At 39.3% G+C, this 20,843-nt stretch overlaps 1 protein-coding gene across 1 annotated transcript in view; it reads right to left on the bottom strand.

Moving 5' to 3' along the window:
- Window positions 1-6,708: 6,708 nt before the first annotated feature.
- Window positions 6,709-20,843, bottom strand: part of CNTNAP5 (contactin associated protein family member 5) — a gene marked incomplete at both ends in the record, with an annotated part of 292,999 nt that continues 278,864 nt past the window's right edge. The window contains 3 exons of the mRNA XM_082484629.1: window positions 6,709-6,905; window positions 7,956-8,027; window positions 12,812-13,030. Coding sequence (XP_082340755.1) covers window positions 6,709-6,905; window positions 7,956-8,027; window positions 12,812-13,030 — 488 coding nt within the window. The remainder of the gene's footprint in view (window positions 6,906-7,955; window positions 8,028-12,811; window positions 13,031-20,843) is intronic.

The following is a 20,843-nucleotide window of genomic DNA, read 5'->3' as shown; positions in this document are numbered from 1 at the left end:
TTCTGTGACTGCCAGGAGAAAAATCATAACCTAAGTTAAAATCGTAACACAAGTTCCTCTGCCTCCTACCACCAATTTGACAGCCCCAGATATTAAAGAAAAAAAAAAAGGGAGAAAAAGAAAACAGAGGTGAACTAGATACGGAGTGACACTGTCGATGCAAACTGTTGCCTTAATCCTTCCTTAGCTCGGCTTGTAGACTCAGTACATTACAAACAACAAACAACGAGCTTACAAATTACAATAGTTCACCAGAAAGTGTGCTTTTTTTTTCCAGTTTTTGTTTTTGTCAGCGTAACTTAGTGCAAAAGATCACGAAAATAAGTATCAATACACAGAAATATCCAAACTCCTATATGCATGACTCAAAATAAACATCCAAAGAAAAAAGCTATATTTCAGACCCAAAAGAAGATTGTGTTTAGAAGTTTCATGTACAAAAGGAGCACAGAGGAGGCGGCCGCCCACACCGAAAGGGGACGTGGAGAACCTTTCATTGGAAAAGGAAGCGCAGAAAAATGTAGAACCAAAGGGAACAAATCATGCTTTGAAGCTGTGATAGTAACTTGTGAAGAAAACCCCCCAAACCCACAAAGGCATGGTGCCTCTAGTTAACCAAGAGACCTCCCACCAACCTCAAAAGACTCTGGACAAGGCCCTTGGTTTGGCAGGGATGTAATTGTATCACTTGGCTTGTTTAATAAATAGGCATTACAAAACTGCATGAAAGCTTTGAAATAGCACTTGTTTTAGAGTGCCTCACAAGGTCTCAGCTTTTGCTCAAGCCTTTTACATAGTGTTGCTTTCTGAAAACTAAAAAATAAAATAATTAAAGCCCCTTTGTGTCTGTGAAAAGCTGGCAGTGCAGAACAGTACTTGAAACTGGTCGTCTTCAGTGTAAGCTTTGTGCAGGTGATGGCAACAAACAACAATGGCGTTAGATGGTGGAGCACAAAGGGGTGAAATCCTGCCTCCTGTAATACTCTGGTTAAGCTGAGGTGAAGAACGTACTTCAACTGATTGAAAGGAATGATGGAAAGGAAGCTTGATTTTGTTGTGAAGATGGGATTCTTTTCAGGGATTCATCTCATCGAGAACTTAGGGGTTCTGGATGGGCCCCTATGGTAATTTGAAAAGCCAACAGTTACCAGACATGTCTGCTTGGGGCTAGCAGATACAAGACATGACAGACAGGAGACTTGCAACCTTACTGGAGCTGCAGAGATACTCTAATTCAAATGGTGCCAGGCACGCAGGGCTAGAAAGGTATCTTAGGCGTCTGAGTTAGCTTTAGAGTATGAGACCTGTATAGATCTGTCTACATGTATGCTATCTGCCAAAGCTCCCACACGAGGCAATGAATGGTTCTTGGCCCTAGAATAGACTGGAAGGAGAGCTATCCTCTCCCAAGCCCCACAGACTACTGGTGGGAGGGCCACCGACTCAAATGTGTGCTTTCACACCTCATTTTCATGTATTTGGCTATAAGTAAACGCATGCATTTCCTAAGCAGAGATACCTAGTGTAATTTTAGATGCAAGGAGGTGTCCTTCCTTGATCCTGGCTGGGATCCCAAGAAAAAACAAGTCTCTTAAGACCTGTGCAGAGGTGTCTACTGGAGCTGCAAGACTAGTGTAAGATTCATATACGTAGGAAAACTCTCCTAGAAGTCGCTAACCTATTGCCAGAAGCCTAACCTATCTCTATAACCACTGGAGAGAAAGATGCACCTCTAAAGAGTAATACGTTTAATCTTAAAGAGTGTCTGAGACATTTGCCCTGTCCTCAGTGACCACAGGACAGGACTAGATGACAAGTGTAAAACAAGTAGCCTGTAAAACCGAATGCAAAAGGAAACAAACCCAAGACTCAGATAAAAGCAATCTTCAAGTGCTTCCATAGGTCTAGTACTCAATCTTATGCTCAGCGAAATCGATAGCTGACTGCATTAGGAGAAGATTCATACCCCCTCACTACAGAGAAACTACATGATGCATTGATTGCTCTTCACCCAATATGCAAAATATGTGATCAGATAAATGCTAATATAGACAAACATCTCATTAAAATAAGGGTTTGGCTTACACTGTAAAAATTGAACAATTGCTAACTAGGATTGTTTAAGTCTGGCTCGATCAGGTTAAAATAAAGCAGAGAGAAAGCATCTCATGTTTGAATTTTGGCCATGATTTTTAACTTAAATGTTGGGGGGAATCTGATGACTGAACACAATCTGATAACACTATGGCCCTAAATGGCTTGTTTTCACAGCTGTGTTCACCCAGATGAGAATCCTGGTTCAGCCCACGTGAGTTAAAAGCCTCTCTTTTGTTTGGCTTTGTTTTCACTGCAGACACACCCTAATTGCTCTGCCATGGCAAGAAAAAGAAAAAAAAAAAGTGTATGCGTTAAAAATTTACTCAAAACATTCACACTGTCTTGTATCTAGTAAGTGAATAAAGACAGATGAAATACTTACTGCAAATTACATGACTGACTTTGGACCAACGTTTTTCTTTCCAAAAGAGAAATGGGACTCAATTTTCAAGGGTATTTAAGTGTCTTGTAGTATTTTAAAACATTTCACAGCAAGGCAGAAGCAGAAATCCAACTGAAATTAGAGTCAAGTGCTCATCTTGTTTAGTCACTTAAGCATTGATCCACATCCTCAGGAGACCCAATTCCTTTGAAAGCCCACACTGCACTCAGGTGGCAGCCTATGTCTCACGGATAGTTAGTGGGATTCAGTTTTCTGACAGGCAGCCTTCATTTGTTTTCGGCAGCCAGGCACCAGGGTTCTCAGATGGCCCTTACAGGCATCCAGCTCAGACTTTGCATGACTAAATATCTTTATAAGCATAGCTGTTATTGGCCAAGGCATTTCTGGAAAAGACGAATTTGCAGTGCATAAATCCATATCTCAGCAACTTAGAAATTTCATAGCCTAAAAATCCCTGCCTAGCAAAAATAATTTTCAGAGGTTCCATACCATATTAGCAGGAGAAAAAAAGAGACTTCATGTCCTTCTACCAGCCTCTTACTTTTGTTATGAAATTTGCCTTGAGAGAAGGAAGAAAACGCAACCAACCAAACACTACCTCCAAACAATTCTCTGATACTCTCAGGTTTTCCATTAAAATAATCATAGAAGCACAGAATGGTTTGCGTTGGAAAGGACCTCAAAGATCATCTAATTCCAAACCCCCTGCCATGGGTGGGGGGGACACACCTCCCACTCAACCAGGTTACTCACAGGTTAGTCAAATAAATCCTGTCATTTTATATATGAAAAGTATCATCCCCCACGTTTACTGAAAAATGTTACCTAGAATGACAGCTAAAAGAAAAAAGGAAAGACCCTCACATTTAAACAGCAATTTTAACAAGAATAGCAGAAATGGTTTGTAATAGATAGGAAAAAAGGTCTAATTTGAACTGTGGAAAATGAAAGCAGTTCTAATGCTGGTAGATTTCTGCAAAATTGCATTTCTTCCCTTTTTAAAAAAAAAAACAAAACACTTTAATTCCCTTTAACTGGTACTGAAGTAAATCAGATGATGCCCTCACTAAAGAAAGCATTATAACAAAAAAAAAAAAAAAAAGAAAAAAGGGACTTATTATTAGGGTACTTAATATAGTATCTTGTAGCTACCTTTTAATAAGAATATTGAAATCCTGATTTAGAAGGTAGGATTTTAAATGGCAAGTCAACGTGTTCATTTGTCCAGGCCTGTAGCATACAGATATTTACATCTCATTACATCCATAGGTATCGGTGCACATGTTTCTGCATACTCAGGCATGTATTTATGTATGCGCAGTTCTTTCTTTTGACAGATGCACGCCAACGTAGCTATATTTTCAAGGAGTTTTACCAGCCTGGGCTATATTAGATGAGGATAAGGCAAAAATGGACAAACCAACCACTTACACTGTTTTGCCAGGTCCGGGCTTGCACACAGCATTCCGCTTACACCCGCTCTCTGGCCCAGGACTGAGCTGCTGAGCTCTATCTGAAATGCTTGCAGCAGCGCTAATATCTACATTTGGTGATGGGAACTTGACCCTCCTTGAGAAAGCTCAGCATCTTGCAGAATCCGGCCCTAAGATGGCTGAACTTAACTCAGTCAATTGAGAAATGAAAGGACTCTCTTTCATTGCTCTGTCTCCCTTTTCCAGCTGCTCCACCGCTGGAGCTGCTCTGCGCATTATTGTTGCACTTTGTAGTAATGTTATTCCTGGAAACGAACATGTAGGAAAGCAGAAGGATGATTAGTATCTGTTAGTTTGGCTGGAGCAAAATGCACACCTGTGGGCTTTCCCCTCCTTCCTATTCCATTCTCCATAAAGCCAATTAAGTACATTAGGACTTCAGAGGTGTCTCATACAGAGTCCATTTCATATAAGATGGCTCGAACACGGGCAGAGGAGCGCACGCGCTTGCTTTTTCCTCCCCTCCCGCTATGCCAAACAAAGCAGCTTTATCTGGGGGAAAGAAGGAAGGCAGAGAAAAAAGAATTGCTTTGCCAGGATTTCACCGCAAAAGATAAAGCAATGTACAGGGAGCACAGCTAATGAGTCCATCATGACACATCTCATCATGCAGAAACACTCTCAAGTAATCATGTATCATGCAAACAGCCAGCATGAAGCAAAAGGGCTGTTGTCGACCGCGGTCGAGGAAGAATGGCACCGATACTAATTTCAATATAAATAGCTTTATAAAATTGCTCGGTCAGAGTTCTGACTGTGGGGCTGGCCTCACATATTCCTCTTCATGTGAGAGCAATATCATTCCAAGATTGCTTTCTCTTCACCGGACGCTACTTCTCATGAAGTCTTCCAAAGTAAGTAGTGAAGGATCACCATATCCAAACTGTCATTTATGTATTCTACCTTGTCTATCCCCTCCTCCCATCAAAAAAATAACCAGCTACAGACCTTTGCAATGCATTGCCTGGAAATATAGCACCTGTTGCATGTGTGACCTCATCTCTAGTTTGCTGTAGGTTATTACCTCATACTGGGATTCTTTGATTTTAATCTATGTAAAAAGCATCACCATGAGGAAACCCCAGGATGACTGCAGAAGGATGTAAGGGGCAAAGAAAAAGATTGAGCTGCACAATTGTCTTGAATTAATTCTTATCAAGAATACCGCAATAAATAGATATTTTTTTTTTCTTATCTGTTGGATTGGTTCAACTCCTGTCAGAAACCTTCAAGTCTGACAGCAAATTCTACATACTCTTCAGAAGCCCTGCTAAGGCAGTATGTCACACAGACACAAGCAGGGTGTGAAAAACCTCCCTTGGTGGGACTTCTCCATTTCTTACCCTTAGGATGTCTGTGCCTGAAAAGAAGTTCTCTCAGCCTCACGCTGAAACCATGCAGCACAGGTAAAATGGGCAGGATTCGAGTCTTCAGTATTGCTCCCAATCAGGAAAGGACAGAAGACTTTAGAAAAACAGGAGAGAAGCTTAATTCAGAGTATTTGGGATCTTTTTTAACTTGTTTCCCTAATGTTCTTCCTTGTAAACAGGGTTGATTAAATATTAACCTTTTTAGATGTGACATCAGACCTCTCTCTAATTAGCTTTGGAGAAGATATTTCAATTTCTACAAACAGGAAATACCAATCAATCTTTCATGCAGTTTTGGGGTGTTTTTTTAGTAGTTGGGTATTTTTTCTTTTGTAGAAGAACTGGCAGGTGTGACTCATTTAAGATTATTTTTGGTTTTTTCTTGTCTATGTACTTTTTCTTTGCCACAGCAGCAACAGTGTTTAACCTCAGTGCACGATAACCCTCCGTATGGCATGAACAGGTATATGTTGCATTTCTTACATTTCAGACAAATATAGAGCACCTAAGTCCTAACAGCTTCCTAAAACCCTTGGAGATTCAAGCTACTATTTTCCATGCTTCAGCTAGAGTTATGCTAGAGTACGTTGGGTCTACATAGCCAGCCTTATGAGATGAAGGTGAAAAAGGTGCATGGGAATGACATTTATTGTTGATACACATATTGTTGGAAAAGTACTGATAAGCCTAAAAGTTACAGTAAAAGGACAGGAGGTTGGGGGAAGGAGCTTAATGAGGATAGTTTTATTTTTCCTTACCTCAGACCAGCTTCTCAACTGGTACAAATTAATGTAAAGCCATTGAAATCAATAGACATATATCAATTCATATCATTTGAGAATTTGGCCAGTTCTTCATCATTGTTGTAAATAAGCCTGTAAAATTAATCAGGCGTTTTGGTCTCATTCTTTCCCTCTATCCTGTCCCAGTATCTGTAGAGCTACGTGGTCAGCTACTTTACCTCTACTTTACATAGTTCAGCTCTAGTGTAAAAGTGATGAATTAAATGGCTCCAGAGAAAAACACAAATAAATGTAGAGACTTTGAAACATCCAGGAACCCACAGCAGAAACCAGGTGTGCATCTGGATCTTATTTTGTGTAGGGTGGGATCACAGGTCTCTTGAACTGCGGAAGTAAACTGTGACTGCCAGGTTCCTGTGCGGAGAAGGAGGTACTGTGATTGTTGTCAGTGTTTCCTGTGCAGGGCGGTCTTTCCCAAATGAAAAAGAAGTTAGCAAAAAATGAGTGTTTAAAAAAAACTTACAAAAAGAAAAAAGGAAGGAAGAAAGGAATAAAGGAAAGAAGGTTAGGGAAGTAAGAGTAAGAAGAAATTGCATTGTCCATCAGATGAAATATTCCCGTTTGCACTCGCTCACTGTGTTCTGCAAGTCAATATCAGCTTTAAAGGAGCTCTCGAGGTTTTCTGGGTATTCCTTCTCCTTCGTCTGGCTACTTCGATGTGCTTGTTTGTGCTGATAGAGGAATCTGCTCATGATGGCAATGATGCAAAAGATGATGAATATCACAACTGCTATTACACCTGAAGAGGGGTTAAAAAGGAAGAACAGAAAGAGTAAATACCAAAACCAAAACAAAACCCCAGTTACCTCAAAAATACATTACCAATGCACAACAGCTAGTGGGCATGATATATCAGTTCATCTCAGTCTGTACACAATCATCTGCCTCTGTCATACTCTCCCTGGTCGTTTTTATTTTTATTTGTCACCTTAAGTAAGACTTAAAGCAGCAAGCATTGATGTAATTGACCCTCTACTTTCAGTCAAATTCTGCTTTCACTGGAAGTAAAGTTGGGCCAGTGTGTTTGTTTTTCAAAAACTAGATCTGTATGCTCATACAAATTCCTGCTCTGTCGTATTTTCTTCTGTGTTATCTCTGGAAACCTCGCATAAGCCTTGTACACTTTGGTTTATAGCTTCTAGATATTATCAAAGGCAGCTCCCTACAGGGCATCCTATAACATAAACAGAGATAAACTGCCTTCCAGGTTGTTAAAGCAAAATGAAAACCATACATGAAGCTATGAGGACAACTTTCCCTAGTATATAAATGCTTCCGTATGACCTAGCGAGTTCCACTACACCACCAGCTTGCAAAAAGAGAGCTCGAGAAATACAGGATATGTGAATACTGTGTTGAAGCTCTCATCAGAGTGGTGTGTAAAACAACTACTAGTTAGCTGGGTCTTAGGTCACAGAATCGCACAGAATCAGAAAATGGTTGAGGTCGGAAAGGACCTCTGGAGGTCATCTAGTCCAATTCTCCTGCTCAAGCGGGCAGACAGACAGACTTTGAGTATATTTTAGAAGATTCAGGTTCTCAACGATCCATAATGACTTTTTTTGGGTAAATCCAACTTCACATGCCGCCACTATTGGCTTCATCCATAATGCAGGTGCTTATCTAGGTAGCTTGGTAAAGATAAGTGCTAATAAATACAGCAAATACTAGACCTGTATTAAATTACAAAGAACTTGAACTGGATTTTATGGGCCCCAGATTTAAAGAACCTCAGATGTTTCCCTTGAGAGAATTATTTTTCAATTTTAATCTTTAAAAATGAAGTTACCTCCAATCACAGCTGAATCACTTCTGACTGCATTGGTGAGCGGCTCTCTTTCATCTGTCTTCCCAAAAGGATCTGCAGTTGGTTAAACAAAACAGGGCTTATTTTCTGTATCGACTATATTCATTTTCTCAGTGGCTTAAACAGAAGCACCTTCTTACCCCCAGGAATTCTAATCTGTTTTCAAAGGATACGATTTGGGGGATTGGAGAATCGAACCAGAAAGCTCTCTGAAAACTAAAGTGAGATTGCAGGACAATTTTCTTCTACATCTTCAGGAGCAAAGTCTGCTAAGGGTATATTTAAAAGGAAACAGAAAGGCTCACACAAACATCTGAAAGTGTTGTCTCAGTTTATCAGTGGAAGAATCAGAGAGACATTTGGACTGGCTAGACCACTGGGAGCTTTTCTCAGTCACAGCTTTGCTTTTCTTTTTTTTTTCTTTTTTTTTTTTGATCCCTAAGAAACAACATCAGAAAGAAGCAAAAGGAAAGGAAGGCTAAACAGATTTAGACTTGAACTACGTTTGTAGATGCAGATGTACAAGTCGAATTGAATCCCATAAGAAGAAGCAGTCTCTGCTTGGGACAGCTTCTTGGAAGGGATGTTTTTCTCTCCATTGCAGAGATGCAGCGGTCAAACTGGATTCCAAACAGAGAGGGGTCAGAAATGAATTCCTATCTTAAAGGCTTCTCAATGTTGGAGCTCTCTTGTACCCTATCTATAAACAACTACTGTCGAAACACTGGGGCAAACACTCTACGTGCTGGCAGTTTCAAATTCAGATCCAAACCTGGGAGGTCAAGCCCTCCCTGAAGTCAGTGGAGTTACGGCAGTGTACCTGCTTTAGTCCCACACGTTTCAGAAAATGCTGAGTTTTCTACTGCCAGCTGAATCCAGCTTTTCGGCACACTCGCATTTTTTTCCTTTTACCTCACCCTCTCCTTTTAGGAGATTCCTATCTGTGTTTCTCTCCTTTAGAAGTCTCCAGGCTATCATATGGAGGATGTACATGGGAGTTATGGATGACTGTCTCTGCTATATATTATACTGCTTTGCCAAACTGATCCTTCTGATGCAAGAGGTGGAAGCCTAACTGAGAAATTTGATGTTGCGAGGTCTATTGTAATTGAACATTCTTGCCTTAGTAGCTGACTCAGCCACTTTTTGGTATCTCATTGTTCAAGAAGATGTTTCTTAATTGAAAAAAGCAACAATTTTATATTTGTGTATGAGTAAGTGCTGAGTTTGTAATGATGGTGGCTTTGGGCTATTCAGGTTCTTAAAGGGGGCACTTTTTCCTTTCCATAATTTTGTACATCATGGGTAGGTTCACCTCCTTTATTTTTCAGTATCTCAGAGTTAGTTATATAAATCAAAACTAGTAATTTAGGCTTTTTTTATTTAGTCAAACAGAGGAAGAGAACCTACAGATACTTCATACCCTAAGTGTGATTCACCAATTTCTCTCCACAAACTAGAAGAGGGGAGTAATCATTATTTTAGACTCAAGATGATTTAACTTTCAGATACTGGAAATTTGGTGAGATATTTTCTACCCCAGCCCTCACCTGGTGCCAGTGAAATCAGTTACAACAAAAATTCACATTTGTTGAACATCAGTCCTCCTGTACCGGTGAAAAATCTCCAGCTCGTATCTGGTGTATAGTGTTAGTCAAATAGAGTCATGAAAGACTATTAACTATGTATGAAAAAAGCATGAAATTAAATTTCTACCTTAAAAATTATGCAAGATGTCATTCATGCCTAAAAGATTATGTAAGATCTGACACTAAATGCTTTTAGGGCTCCGCAGTTTTTGGCAACTGTTATCAGAATTCAAGCACTGAAAGGAAACCAGAACAAATGTTGGAGATCAGTTTCAGAATGGAGGCCAACAGACACTGGCCTTAAGAATTATGTTTTGCCTGAGAAATGAAATCATGATACAAGGAGAGGAGGGTTTGTTACAGCAGAGCAGATGGCATGTGACAGCAAACCATCTCCTGTGGGAACACAATCAATTCTGAAGCCAAGGAAAAGCAATACTGTGTCTCACATGAGACCTTAACAGGACATCCTCCTCCTTTTAGATAAAACTAATGCCATTTCAGTGTCAATCACTGAGGTTGGAAGCATCACTGGGGTCGGAAGGCCCCTCTGGAAATCATCTAGTCCAAATCTACTCAAATCAGGGTCTATTACAGCAAGTTTCTCAGCTGTATCCATTTGGGTTTTGAATATATTCAAGGACAAAGACTTCACAACCTCTCTGGGCCTCCTGCCACCTTCGGTCCATCCTAATGAAAAGGAAATCCAGCATTCTTGATCTTGAACTTGTGATCCTTGAACCAGCTTTCCTGGACCCCTCTTCTCACCAGGGCTGTACCCCGTGGGATTCTTCCAAGCAGGTCCATGAAATCTGGGGTTGCAGTCGTGTTTCTGCCTTTTTTTCTTCCTCTCAGGATCCTGAACTACACCATCTTATAGTTGCTATGGCCATGGCTGTCCAGGCACATCCCTGGCCAGTTCCTTCTTGTTTGGAAATATCAAGTCTAGCACAGTGAGATAGGGACTTGCACTGTTTGAGCTGCCTTTCGGGAGCAAAATTTTTCTGTGTAGTTTCTGACTTTTGAAAATCTTTGGCATTTTTTACTTTAAATGCATAAAGACCTGCTGTTCAGCTGGAGTAGACAGACAGCTCAAGACTCCACCATTCACACAGCTGAATCTGCTCTGGCATTTACAGTATTTTGATATATATGTATAAAAAAAGCATAGTAAAAGTCCATTATCTCTGTGCCATCAGCGTAGAGTTCAGAATACCAAAACCTCTATGCGTGCCTCAGCAAGGAAGAAGGTGATTTGCAGATCGTTGTTAAATAACAAAAACACCGTAAGTCACCTTTCATTTTGTGTTTCTTAATCAGAAAGAACGTATGGATAACTAAGCTGTGAGTGAATGGATTTTATTCCATATCTGTCTGCTAGGAAACTTTCTTGAAGACAACAAGTATTCATCTCTGAAGGAAAGAGCTTCAATTGTTTTCAAGTTATAAATATAGAAAGCTTTTTTCACACATTTAAAGAGAGATTTCCTAGAGGGCTTTTTTGTTGTATCTGTACATTAGAAAATCGACACAGACATGTACAGTCAACTTTGAAGTTCTATTTTTCTTCTCAGACACTCAATAATGAGAAATTGGGAACTGATGAATTGAGATATGAGCAGTAAATTTGAAAGTTAATCCTTAATTCCGTCTTCTTTTTATTTCTTACAATGTGTCCTTTCCATGTATAGACGTAAATCTGAAGTACATCTACACAAAGTATAATTTGCTACAAATTGGAATTTTTTTTAAACCAAGAATCTACCGCCCAGTGCTCTTACTATAGCATATAAAGATACGAAGTCTTCAGAACTAACTTGTTCTAAAGATCTTATTCAGACTTTAATCAAATCCAGTGTGAACAGTGAGGCAGTAGTGTCAGTTAATTCATCATATTGAGAGGAAATCATATTTTAAAGCAGAGAGTGGCAAAGACAGGGATGAGCTTTTATAATAATCCTGCATTTCTGATGTAACAGTGCTTAACATTGACAATAGAGTGCAACTGATTGTAAGCTTTAAATATTGAAGTCCAAAGATGTTACGCTCTGCTCTGTGTTCTGTCCTGCAGTTCTAAGCCTCAGGTTTTACTCTTTTCTAAACCCTTTAGAAAAATTAGATCATTGAGGTGACACAGGGCAAGGAGTTCATATTTTCGGTATCATTGCCCATTCGGTATTTACGAGCCGCATTTCTTCTGTGCATCAGAACAGATACCTTAGACAACTCTGGCCAGTGAGAAGAAAGTTGGGGGGTGGGGAGAAGTAGACAAACACAGGCAGCCACTCTCCACAGAGTAGTCAGCAGCCTTTTTCCCTATGCAGAATGTTAATAGCATCATTTGTTTTCTGCTGAATATCTTAGGCAGAAGCTGCAGGAAAGGGGGATTTGATGCAAGTACAAATGTCAAAGGAATCATATTATGATCTAAACCAGAATGTTATTAGTTATTAGAAAAGAGAAAGTGGCTTCATAGGTCAAGGGGCAAAAAATAGCCCATAATCTGTACCCTTTTCTGGTCATTAAGAATTCTGCCACATCCACTGGTGACTAAAGCAGCAACTTGATTGTCCCTGTTCCTGGTGACAACACTTCCAGCTGCTCTGAGATTCCTTCTCTGCATACAAATTCACATATGCAAAATACTTGAGATTCCTAGAGGACAGTTTCAGGATTGCAAAAGATAAACGAACTATTGGGATCATCTTACTGGTACAGCTCAAGTAGTGCTCCTTCTCTTTAGCCTGAGAAAATGAAGTACAGCATTCAATGGAAGTCACGCACGTGTGTCGAGGGATTTGTATACAGAGTTTTTGTTCATTACTGCCAGGGTGGGAACAAATTGGACTCGTTTGTTGTATGACTCCTATTGCTTTATCACCACTGGGATATGGAATCTATGTAACATTTATGTTCTCCTTTGAGATATGCAACACTGGAGCTATCTAGAGTGGACAGGAATGGCAAATCAGGTGCATAACCATACTTCCAATGCTGTTTCCACTATGGCTTTTGGACTTTTTTGTTTTGGGCAATCCAGGAACTTAGTCTGAAAACTTTTAGTACAAGGACTTTCAAGGGGGCCTTGGCTAATCCTAATGCCTATCCTCAACACTCCTAATTCTGAGAGAAAAGGCAACTTCCCAGTTCCAATATTTATACAACCACAATTGCATTACAGCAAAAAGGAAAGAAACCTCATTCTACAGTGTCCTTTAAATTCCCCACTCCCCTCTTGGCAGGACATACCTGATGAGGAATATATCGTGGTTACTGTGTTCACATCACCTTCCATTATGGATGCACAGCTGGATTCAGTCAAGGAGCCTTTGACAGTTACGGGAGCGACGCTGGGATGGCGTAAGGCAGCTTTCAGGGGAGCAATGTGGTTGTACTGAACAGAGGACAGGCAGCCAGTGAAACCATAGGCATTTGCCTTTGAAACTTCAGGGTCCAGTGACAAACTATCTGCAGTACAACAGAAGAACACTCTGGGAATTATCTGTTTATAGGACGGTATTAAAAAAAAGGAATCTTTTTTTTGCCTTACCCACCCTTTTTACTTCCCTTCATCCAACCTCAGCTATTCAGGTTCTCCTTCAGCAGCCTAAAAGTTCTCCCTGGCCTGACCCATGAGGTTCACATCCCCAGTCCTTCCTCTACAATGCTACTTACATTGAATCCAGTTGGCTTGGGCATAAAAGCCTGTGTTGTGCTTCTTTCCTCATCCATTTTCTCTACTGTCTGGACAGTATCTAACACATCATAGGTGCTAAACATGGCAATAGCAATAATAATAATAAACAGTAAAAATAGCAACACTGAATATCAAAGGATCCTGGGGATGATGCTCTTTAACTTTTTTTTGCATCTGTAAACAACATCAGTGTCACAGATACGTATCATTCAAGGCATTCTACCTCCTCTACTCTTTTAAGGAAGGAGCCTGCTCTCTTATTTTCTATTATACAATGCTTCCTGTGGCCTCATATTGAATGACTTGCTAATATTGGCTTCCACCTTTCTTCAAGAATTTATTTTCCAGCTTATTTTTCTGATGCACCTAATCATATTACATTTTTATAATCAGAGTTCCTAGGAATCCTCCTAGTTATGAGCCAGGCTCTCAGTCTGCTAGCCCCATTGCACTAATAAAATAAAAAGCAAAACTATTTCTTTTTATCTAAATCAAAACCAAACCAAATATCTCCATGCTCTTTTCCAGCTTGAAGATAAGAAAGTGCAATTAATTTATCTGTTGGTCTGTGTTCATTTAAATTTCACAAAGAGAAAGCCAATTCAAAGGTGTTTTTTATTTAGTTCCAAATGTTTTAATATCAAAGATTGTTTGTGAAAGTCAGGGAAGGACAGTGAAGCCATCTCCTCTTTCCTCCAAGCTCTTATTTACTTTCCAGAAATTGAAATTCATACTGCTCAGAGGTAGCATGGTGTGCCTTATATCTAGGTCAATCAAACAAGATAAAGAAAACACAAATGCACAAATGTATAGCATCAAAACTTGTTCAAAGTCTTAAAAAATTACCTGCTAATGAAAAAAACTTCTAGCATTGAAAGTTTTGGAAATGCTTCCAATGACATTGGAAAATAAGGATTCCCAGCTTTTCAAGTTTATTTTCAAAGCTTGAAAGAGTACAATAGTAAACTTTAAAATAAGGTCCAATTTTTCCACTGTCATTCAAATACAATGATTTTACAAACTCTCAGCCAAAAGAATTTAGGAAAAAAAGTAGACTTTCTCGTATAATTGACATTGCTACCTGAATTACATAAACGTCTCTTATGTATAAGAAAATACAGAGAAATCTCAAAACTAGCCCAAATCACACATTATTTTGATGCTCAAGATCTGTGACCATCATGCCACGCAGTCAGAGGGAATTAGCAGAGAAAGACTTCTAATTATCTTTGAATGTCTTCATGGACCTATAATGTGGAAGAGTTTGGCTGCTTCTCAGCAAAGCAAGCTGTGGTGTGAGTTTGCTCTCCAGAGGGTCTTACAGGAGAGATGCTCAACCTGCAGAGCTGTCACGGGGACAGTCTCTGGGCTGTGAGCAACTGCAAGAAAGAGATGGGAAGGGAAACAGTGAGGCTTCGCCACTGGAAAAACTGCAGCCTTACAGAGGTTCACATTTCCTCTCTCAAAGCATGTAGGAATTGGATGCATTCAGGTTCTTAATGAGATTTTGGCAGGAGTGTTATGAAACAGACAAAGAATTGTTTCCAAGTTTCTGCAAGAAGGCTTATATAAAACTAAAAGACTGATTTACAGTATTTGCCATCTTTGTTGAATTCATAAAACCCTTTGTAAACATTCCTACTCTCAGCCTTTCCTGTTTTCTTAGCTCTGACACAAAAGGTGGATTTGTTGTATCTTTTAGACATCAGGCAATCTAAATTGCTCTGTTCTTCCCCAATGTGCAAAAGGTAAAGCCTGAGAAATAATGAATTCATTTCTCATGGTACAGTAGTTTGAAAAGTCTAAGATACAGTACTTTTGAAGGCTTTTTTTAAAAAGTCAAATTAAGGGCCAATTCCAGGAGTCTTTTGTCAAAGTAAGCTTTGCATGAATGAGAAGTAGGAGATTTGTTGTTGAAAGGCTTTGAAATTTGAAAAAAAGAAATAAAAGAACAAACCAAATCCAACCGCAGAGTCCTCTGGTAAAAATACCATGTGTACAGATATAGTTTTCTTTATTATAAGGCTTTAGGTGCACGCCTTAGGTCTTTCAGAAAGAGGGGCTTTCAATGTTCTCAACAAGCGACACACACAACTTGGATGTGAATGACTTGTGCTGCCCTCTGAATTCTGAGTGGATAATGTAAATCTGTGATTATGACATGGTTACCTCTGTGAAAGGCTTATGAAAAGCCACTCTGTCACTTGAAGTCTTTAAATCACAATAAAATGTTTTTCCAAAAGATATTTTCACTGCATCTCAGGTGCTCAGTAAGAGAAGCAACTCGGTGAAGTTCCAAAGTCTGTGTTGAAGTAAGGTCATACCAAACGTCAGTGGGCTTCCTCTGACCTGTTTATGCTGTGAATATTTCCATGCGTTTGACTGGCCTGGAAAATCACACTGAATTGCTGCTGATGACTTGGTCTGATCTACTGACATTTTAGCATTGCACTTTTGTTCTCGGTATTGGAGACTGAGTTACTTTGGATAATTTCTACATTTCTTTATTGTTTTTTGAGTAATTTAACTGTTCATTCCCCACAACTTAAGTTTACCCATGTTTTTAGGAAGTAATTTTTAATCTGTGTCTGCCGAGTTGTGCATAAGTTGGTCTGGCTTCTTGATGGGTCCTCTAGCTGCTCCCCAGAAGCTGTCTGCAATGTCACAGCTCGGTAAGTTTTGTGTCGGTTTTGCTTTCCTGTTTTCAATGTATTTGCAATAGTTTTCCGGATAAAGAGGATTAAGTCTAACATGTAGTTGTATTTTTTAAACTTTATTGATTCTATCAACATAATTTGTTTGCTGATTCCTTCCTATTCACCAAAACAGACATCTTGTTCCAATGCTTTTTCTTTGCGCACCTCTGCCATATTCAACACACTTGTTTTAAGATTTTAAATAAATAATAAAATGATTTTAAGTCTTAATATCTCAGTAATGGGGAATTAATTTTCGTCATAAATAGAATTCTGCTGGAATTCTCTAGGAACAAGCATTAAGCCGTTCAGCAATGTATCAGCGAATTGACATAGTAAATGATAACTCATATGACAGGCAACTGGAATCAAAGAGAAATCAAAAGTGTTATTTGCATACAGGGTGAGCAGCTCAAAAGACCTTCTTTCTACAGAACTCACTGTGGAAAATGGGACCATAAACATTATCCAAATCTTTTTGTTCTTTCTTTACAAACATTATTTTCATGTCACTCAGAAACTTAAATCTGAGTTCAAAGTTTAGCTGTATGCTCACTCACATCCAGGAAGGCCCATCATGGATTTCCTTAATCAAAAGTTATTTTTAACATCAGCGAGAGCAGACATAGCCTGTTTTAAATGTCTGTGCCCTAATTAACTAATTATTCTAGTGAATTGCTGGTAGAAGGGCAAAGGGTAATTTACTCTGTATGCTGAAGCACTGGTTATCCTTTTTTTTGAGTCTGAGAAACAGAAATATGATTTTTGTGGAAGTTAAAGTGTATCCATCACCTCATTTTGCCAAGGTGCTGAACACCACTGGCAAGATTACTTCTTGGACATTGTCACTAGATTCGAGCCCATGACCTTGAAGTAAAAGACTGTTGTAGTCTCCACACGGCACCTGTCTCAGAAGAGTTGACTAGCAGGTACTGTGTGGCTACCTCAAAAAATATGCTGTTACGTCCTTCAACAACCTCAGTAAACATTGCTGATGCTAATCATTAATTTAGAAAAGGCATAAAATGGATTTAGGGTTAGACTGGAACCCACAAAAAGGCATCTTGGGAATAAGCTCACTTCCTGGTGTGAGCCTGCCACAAAGGCAGTGGAGTGAACAACACAGAAATTTTTCCTGGTTAGAACCATTGAGCTCAACCAGTTTGGCTCTTGCTTAACAAAAGGATGAGTTTGAACTGGAGACAGGCTCCAGGCATTCAATGCACCTCCAAAACAATTCCGAAAAAGCAAGAGAGAACAAGAGCAAAGCAAAGGTACTTTTTCTCACAAGTTTTCCCAGGAATGAGCAGAATGCACCAGGATTTGCTTGCCGGCAATTGAACTTTTCGTGCCAAGTGGAACATTTGAGAATTTTTGTTTCAATAGGCGGAGATAATTTCAGACATGCATTTAGTATGTTTTCTGAAAGACAGTTTGTCATCGAAAATGAAGCACTGCGTGGAGTTGCAATGTGAAATTTGTTACATGTCACAGTTTTTGACGTTTGAATCCTAATCTGTCACAACACAGCCAGCCCTATGTGATTTTGCATGGGCTCAAAATATAACCTGTAAAAAGAAGAAAATATGCAAGAAGATGGAGAGACGATGTGCAAAAGGATACATGCTTTTCTCAGGAGCAGACAGTTGACCTTGGACAGTTATTGAGGCAGCATTATCATCAAGAAAACTGGGATTTAAACGTGGTGTTATGATCATATGGTAAATGATATTGCTAGGGAAAAAGTGTGAATAGATTTGGTCTCTTTTTGATAGAGACATGATGGCATTATTGGCTTAGACCCTGGATTACTTGAAGTGCCTGGGTTAGCCGAACTTGGCTTATTTTAGCTGCTGCCATCTTGGTCCCAAATGCCTCTACTCTTTTATCCTAAGTACTCACTTCCATTTTTCTTAATGCTTTACTAGGCTATGAGGAGAAAAAACAATGACTTTTAAAGGTGCCCTATAATGCACCCAAGAGATCTTTTCCCAGGGTATGGTCCCTCTAAGAAATAGGTATTTAGAGCAAGAAGAGTATGCAGTAAAGAAAAGAGCTTTGCAGTGAGCAGAAGAGTCCAGCCAGTATCTCTTGCAGCCATTGCTGTGTTGTTTAAAATGCTAGAGCACAATATTCTGAGACTGTGACTTTAAATTTCTCAAGCAAATTATGATCTTGTGAGCTTAAAAAGGGGAATTGCTTTTCACCAAAAAATTGGAATTAGGTCTTTTCCATAGAAACTCTCAACAAGGAGATGCTTCTTTAGAGAAGCTTTTGTATCACAGAGTCGATGCCAACTTACCCCTTCTGATTTAATTATCCTGTTATCATCTCCCCCAGTATAATATCACTCTTGGATGAATTGCTCTGTGATCTCTTCAGTGTATAGATTCTATTTTCTTCTTGTGAACTTTTAATAAGAGAGGTTATTGTAGAAATATTAAGAATTGTACTGCACCTACCTTATGATTTTAATAAAATTACTTTCCAGATAAACTTTCTTCTACATACACTTTATATCAAAGCTGAATGATTCAGTGGAAAGATAAAAGATATCACGATCATGTGCTAGACTACACAGTTCTTCACATTGCCAGTATGGGAAGGTTTGCTAATTCATCATTTTGAAGACACAAATAAATTAGGTGAACATTAACAGGTGCTAAAGAAATCTTTGCATCTTTTTCTTCAGAATACTCTTGAATCCCTTTCAATGCTACCCTTTTACTCTGGTATCACTACACAGCTAGTACATTAAATCGCTCAGAAGCAAATATGCAGACAAAGAGATTCGCTTTCCTGCATCACTCATTATTTTTCCAGGGACTATAATGGTGAAGGATTTAGGCATGTTGGGGCACAGTAAGAAGTTTTCAAAGAGTCATTAAAGTCAACCCCCAAACAAATAAATGATATTTTCCATTGGGATAGCAGCTTTTTCTAGGCAAGACCTAAACTTATGCAAATGTGTCTCTGAGATCAGAGAATTATAGAATAATTTAAGTTGAAAGACACCTCTGAAGGTCGTGCGGTTCAGTGCCTTGTTCCAAGCAGAGCTAGCTTCACAGTTAGGTCAGATGATTGCCATAGAGCTCATGTGGTTAAATACAGCAGTATAATCTCTGCAAGGAGCACTTAAAGTAAATGAACTGGGACTCTGGTTAAGGTTTCACTGAGGCTTTGCCATAAACTGTATGACCCACTTGAGGCCCGAATCCAGTACTCACTAAAGTCCATGGAAAAAACTCCCACTGATACTGATGAGCTTTGGATAGGTCCTTTTGTGTCTTGCCTCTATATTTGTGAAGTAAAAATGACAACAAACTACAGGATAATAATATTTTTCTATTGCTGTTGGGTACTGTGAGGATGAATTCAACAAACATCTGTTGGCTACTTGAATGCTGCTTCTTTTTACTCCCTTGTCTTCAAAGCCACACTTATATTTAGATTGATCTTTCTAAGGCAGCTATATGGCCCCATTACCGTGGATCTGAACAGCTCACAGCCTTTAATGCTTTTATCCTCCTAGCACCCCTCTGATGTAGGGATGCTCTATTATCCATGCTTTACTGATAGAGAACAGAGATAGTAAAGCTCAGACTGGTTCCAGTGGGAATAAAATGCCTGCTTACCTTTATATCTGCACATAAATGGCTTGCCCAAGGTCATTCAAGCAGTCTGTGGCAGAGGGAGTGTCCCTACGTTTTGAATTCCAGGTGAGACTCCTTTGCCTTAAACAGAGATTTTTTTTTTTCCTGGAATTCAGAGTTGGTTGTAGGGCAGCCATTGGAAAATACAGCAGATTTGAAAAGCAGAAAAAAATATCAGAGTTTGAGTAGCTTTTGACTAAAGGAAGCATAATGGGGCTGGGGGTAGGGAAGGAATAGGAGAAAGCACTATTATTTAAAAACTGGCCCTTGTATAAAAGTGCACTTTTCAAAAGTTCCAGCTGTGCTAAAGTGGTTATCATAAGAAAATCTGGTGAGGAAGAGGTTGCAAGCTTTTATGATGTCCTGCTGGAAGCTCTCTTTGAGATTTCTCAGCCAGTGAGAAACAAATGGTGGAGTTGAGAAAAAACTCAAAAAAAGTTTTTGAGTTTGAAAAAAAGGTGGTATAATCATCTGGTTAAGCAGCCAGGATCAGACTGTTAGAGCAGGCAAATGAGCAGTGGTGTGGCAGGAAAGGAGACAAATTTTCAGAAGAGTATGTCATGGATATGTTGGACACATAGAACAGAGGTTTTTTTATATGGTTCTATTTCAGTGGATGTTTAAATGTTCCTAATGAATGCCTTTAGGTACCTAAATCCCAGTGGCATCCAAACGAACACTACAGGAAGTCCAGGTCTGCTTCAAAACATCACATGCCTCTGGAATTTTATGCTTTGCCGAGGGGATGAATAATGACAAGGAAGAACTTGGAGGATATTGGTTTAGGTCACCAGTATTCACCTTCTGAACGTATAGTTGACATTTTACAATATAATACAATAAAATAGTATAAAAGACAAATGGACAATGTAAGTTTTACATTGCTAAAATTACAAGGTCCAACTCTCCTCTTGATACAACAAGGCAATACTCTTGACTCTTTAGCAGTAGAGATTTTTTAGGAGTTTTTTTGCCAGCATGGAACAGTATGCAACCTGAGTAAGTTTGGAGACGATACAAAATTGAGAAGAGCAGTTAGTAGACCACATGGTTGTGTCACCATTCAGAGGGACATTGACAGGCTGGAGAAATGGGAAAACAGGAACCTCATGAAGTTCAACAAAGGAAATGCAAAGATCTGCACTTGCATTAGGAATCAGCCCATCCGCTAACACTGGTTGAGGCCAACCAGCTAGAAAGCAGCTTTTCAAAGAGAGATGTGGGTGTTCTGGTAG

The sequence above is a fragment of the Vanellus vanellus genome (genome assembly GCF_965231255.1).
Source record: "Vanellus vanellus genome assembly, chromosome: 5".
In the NCBI taxonomy this organism is placed as follows: domain Eukaryota; kingdom Metazoa; phylum Chordata; class Aves; order Charadriiformes; family Charadriidae; genus Vanellus; species Vanellus vanellus.
This window is presented reverse-complemented; position numbering and strand designations above follow the sequence as displayed.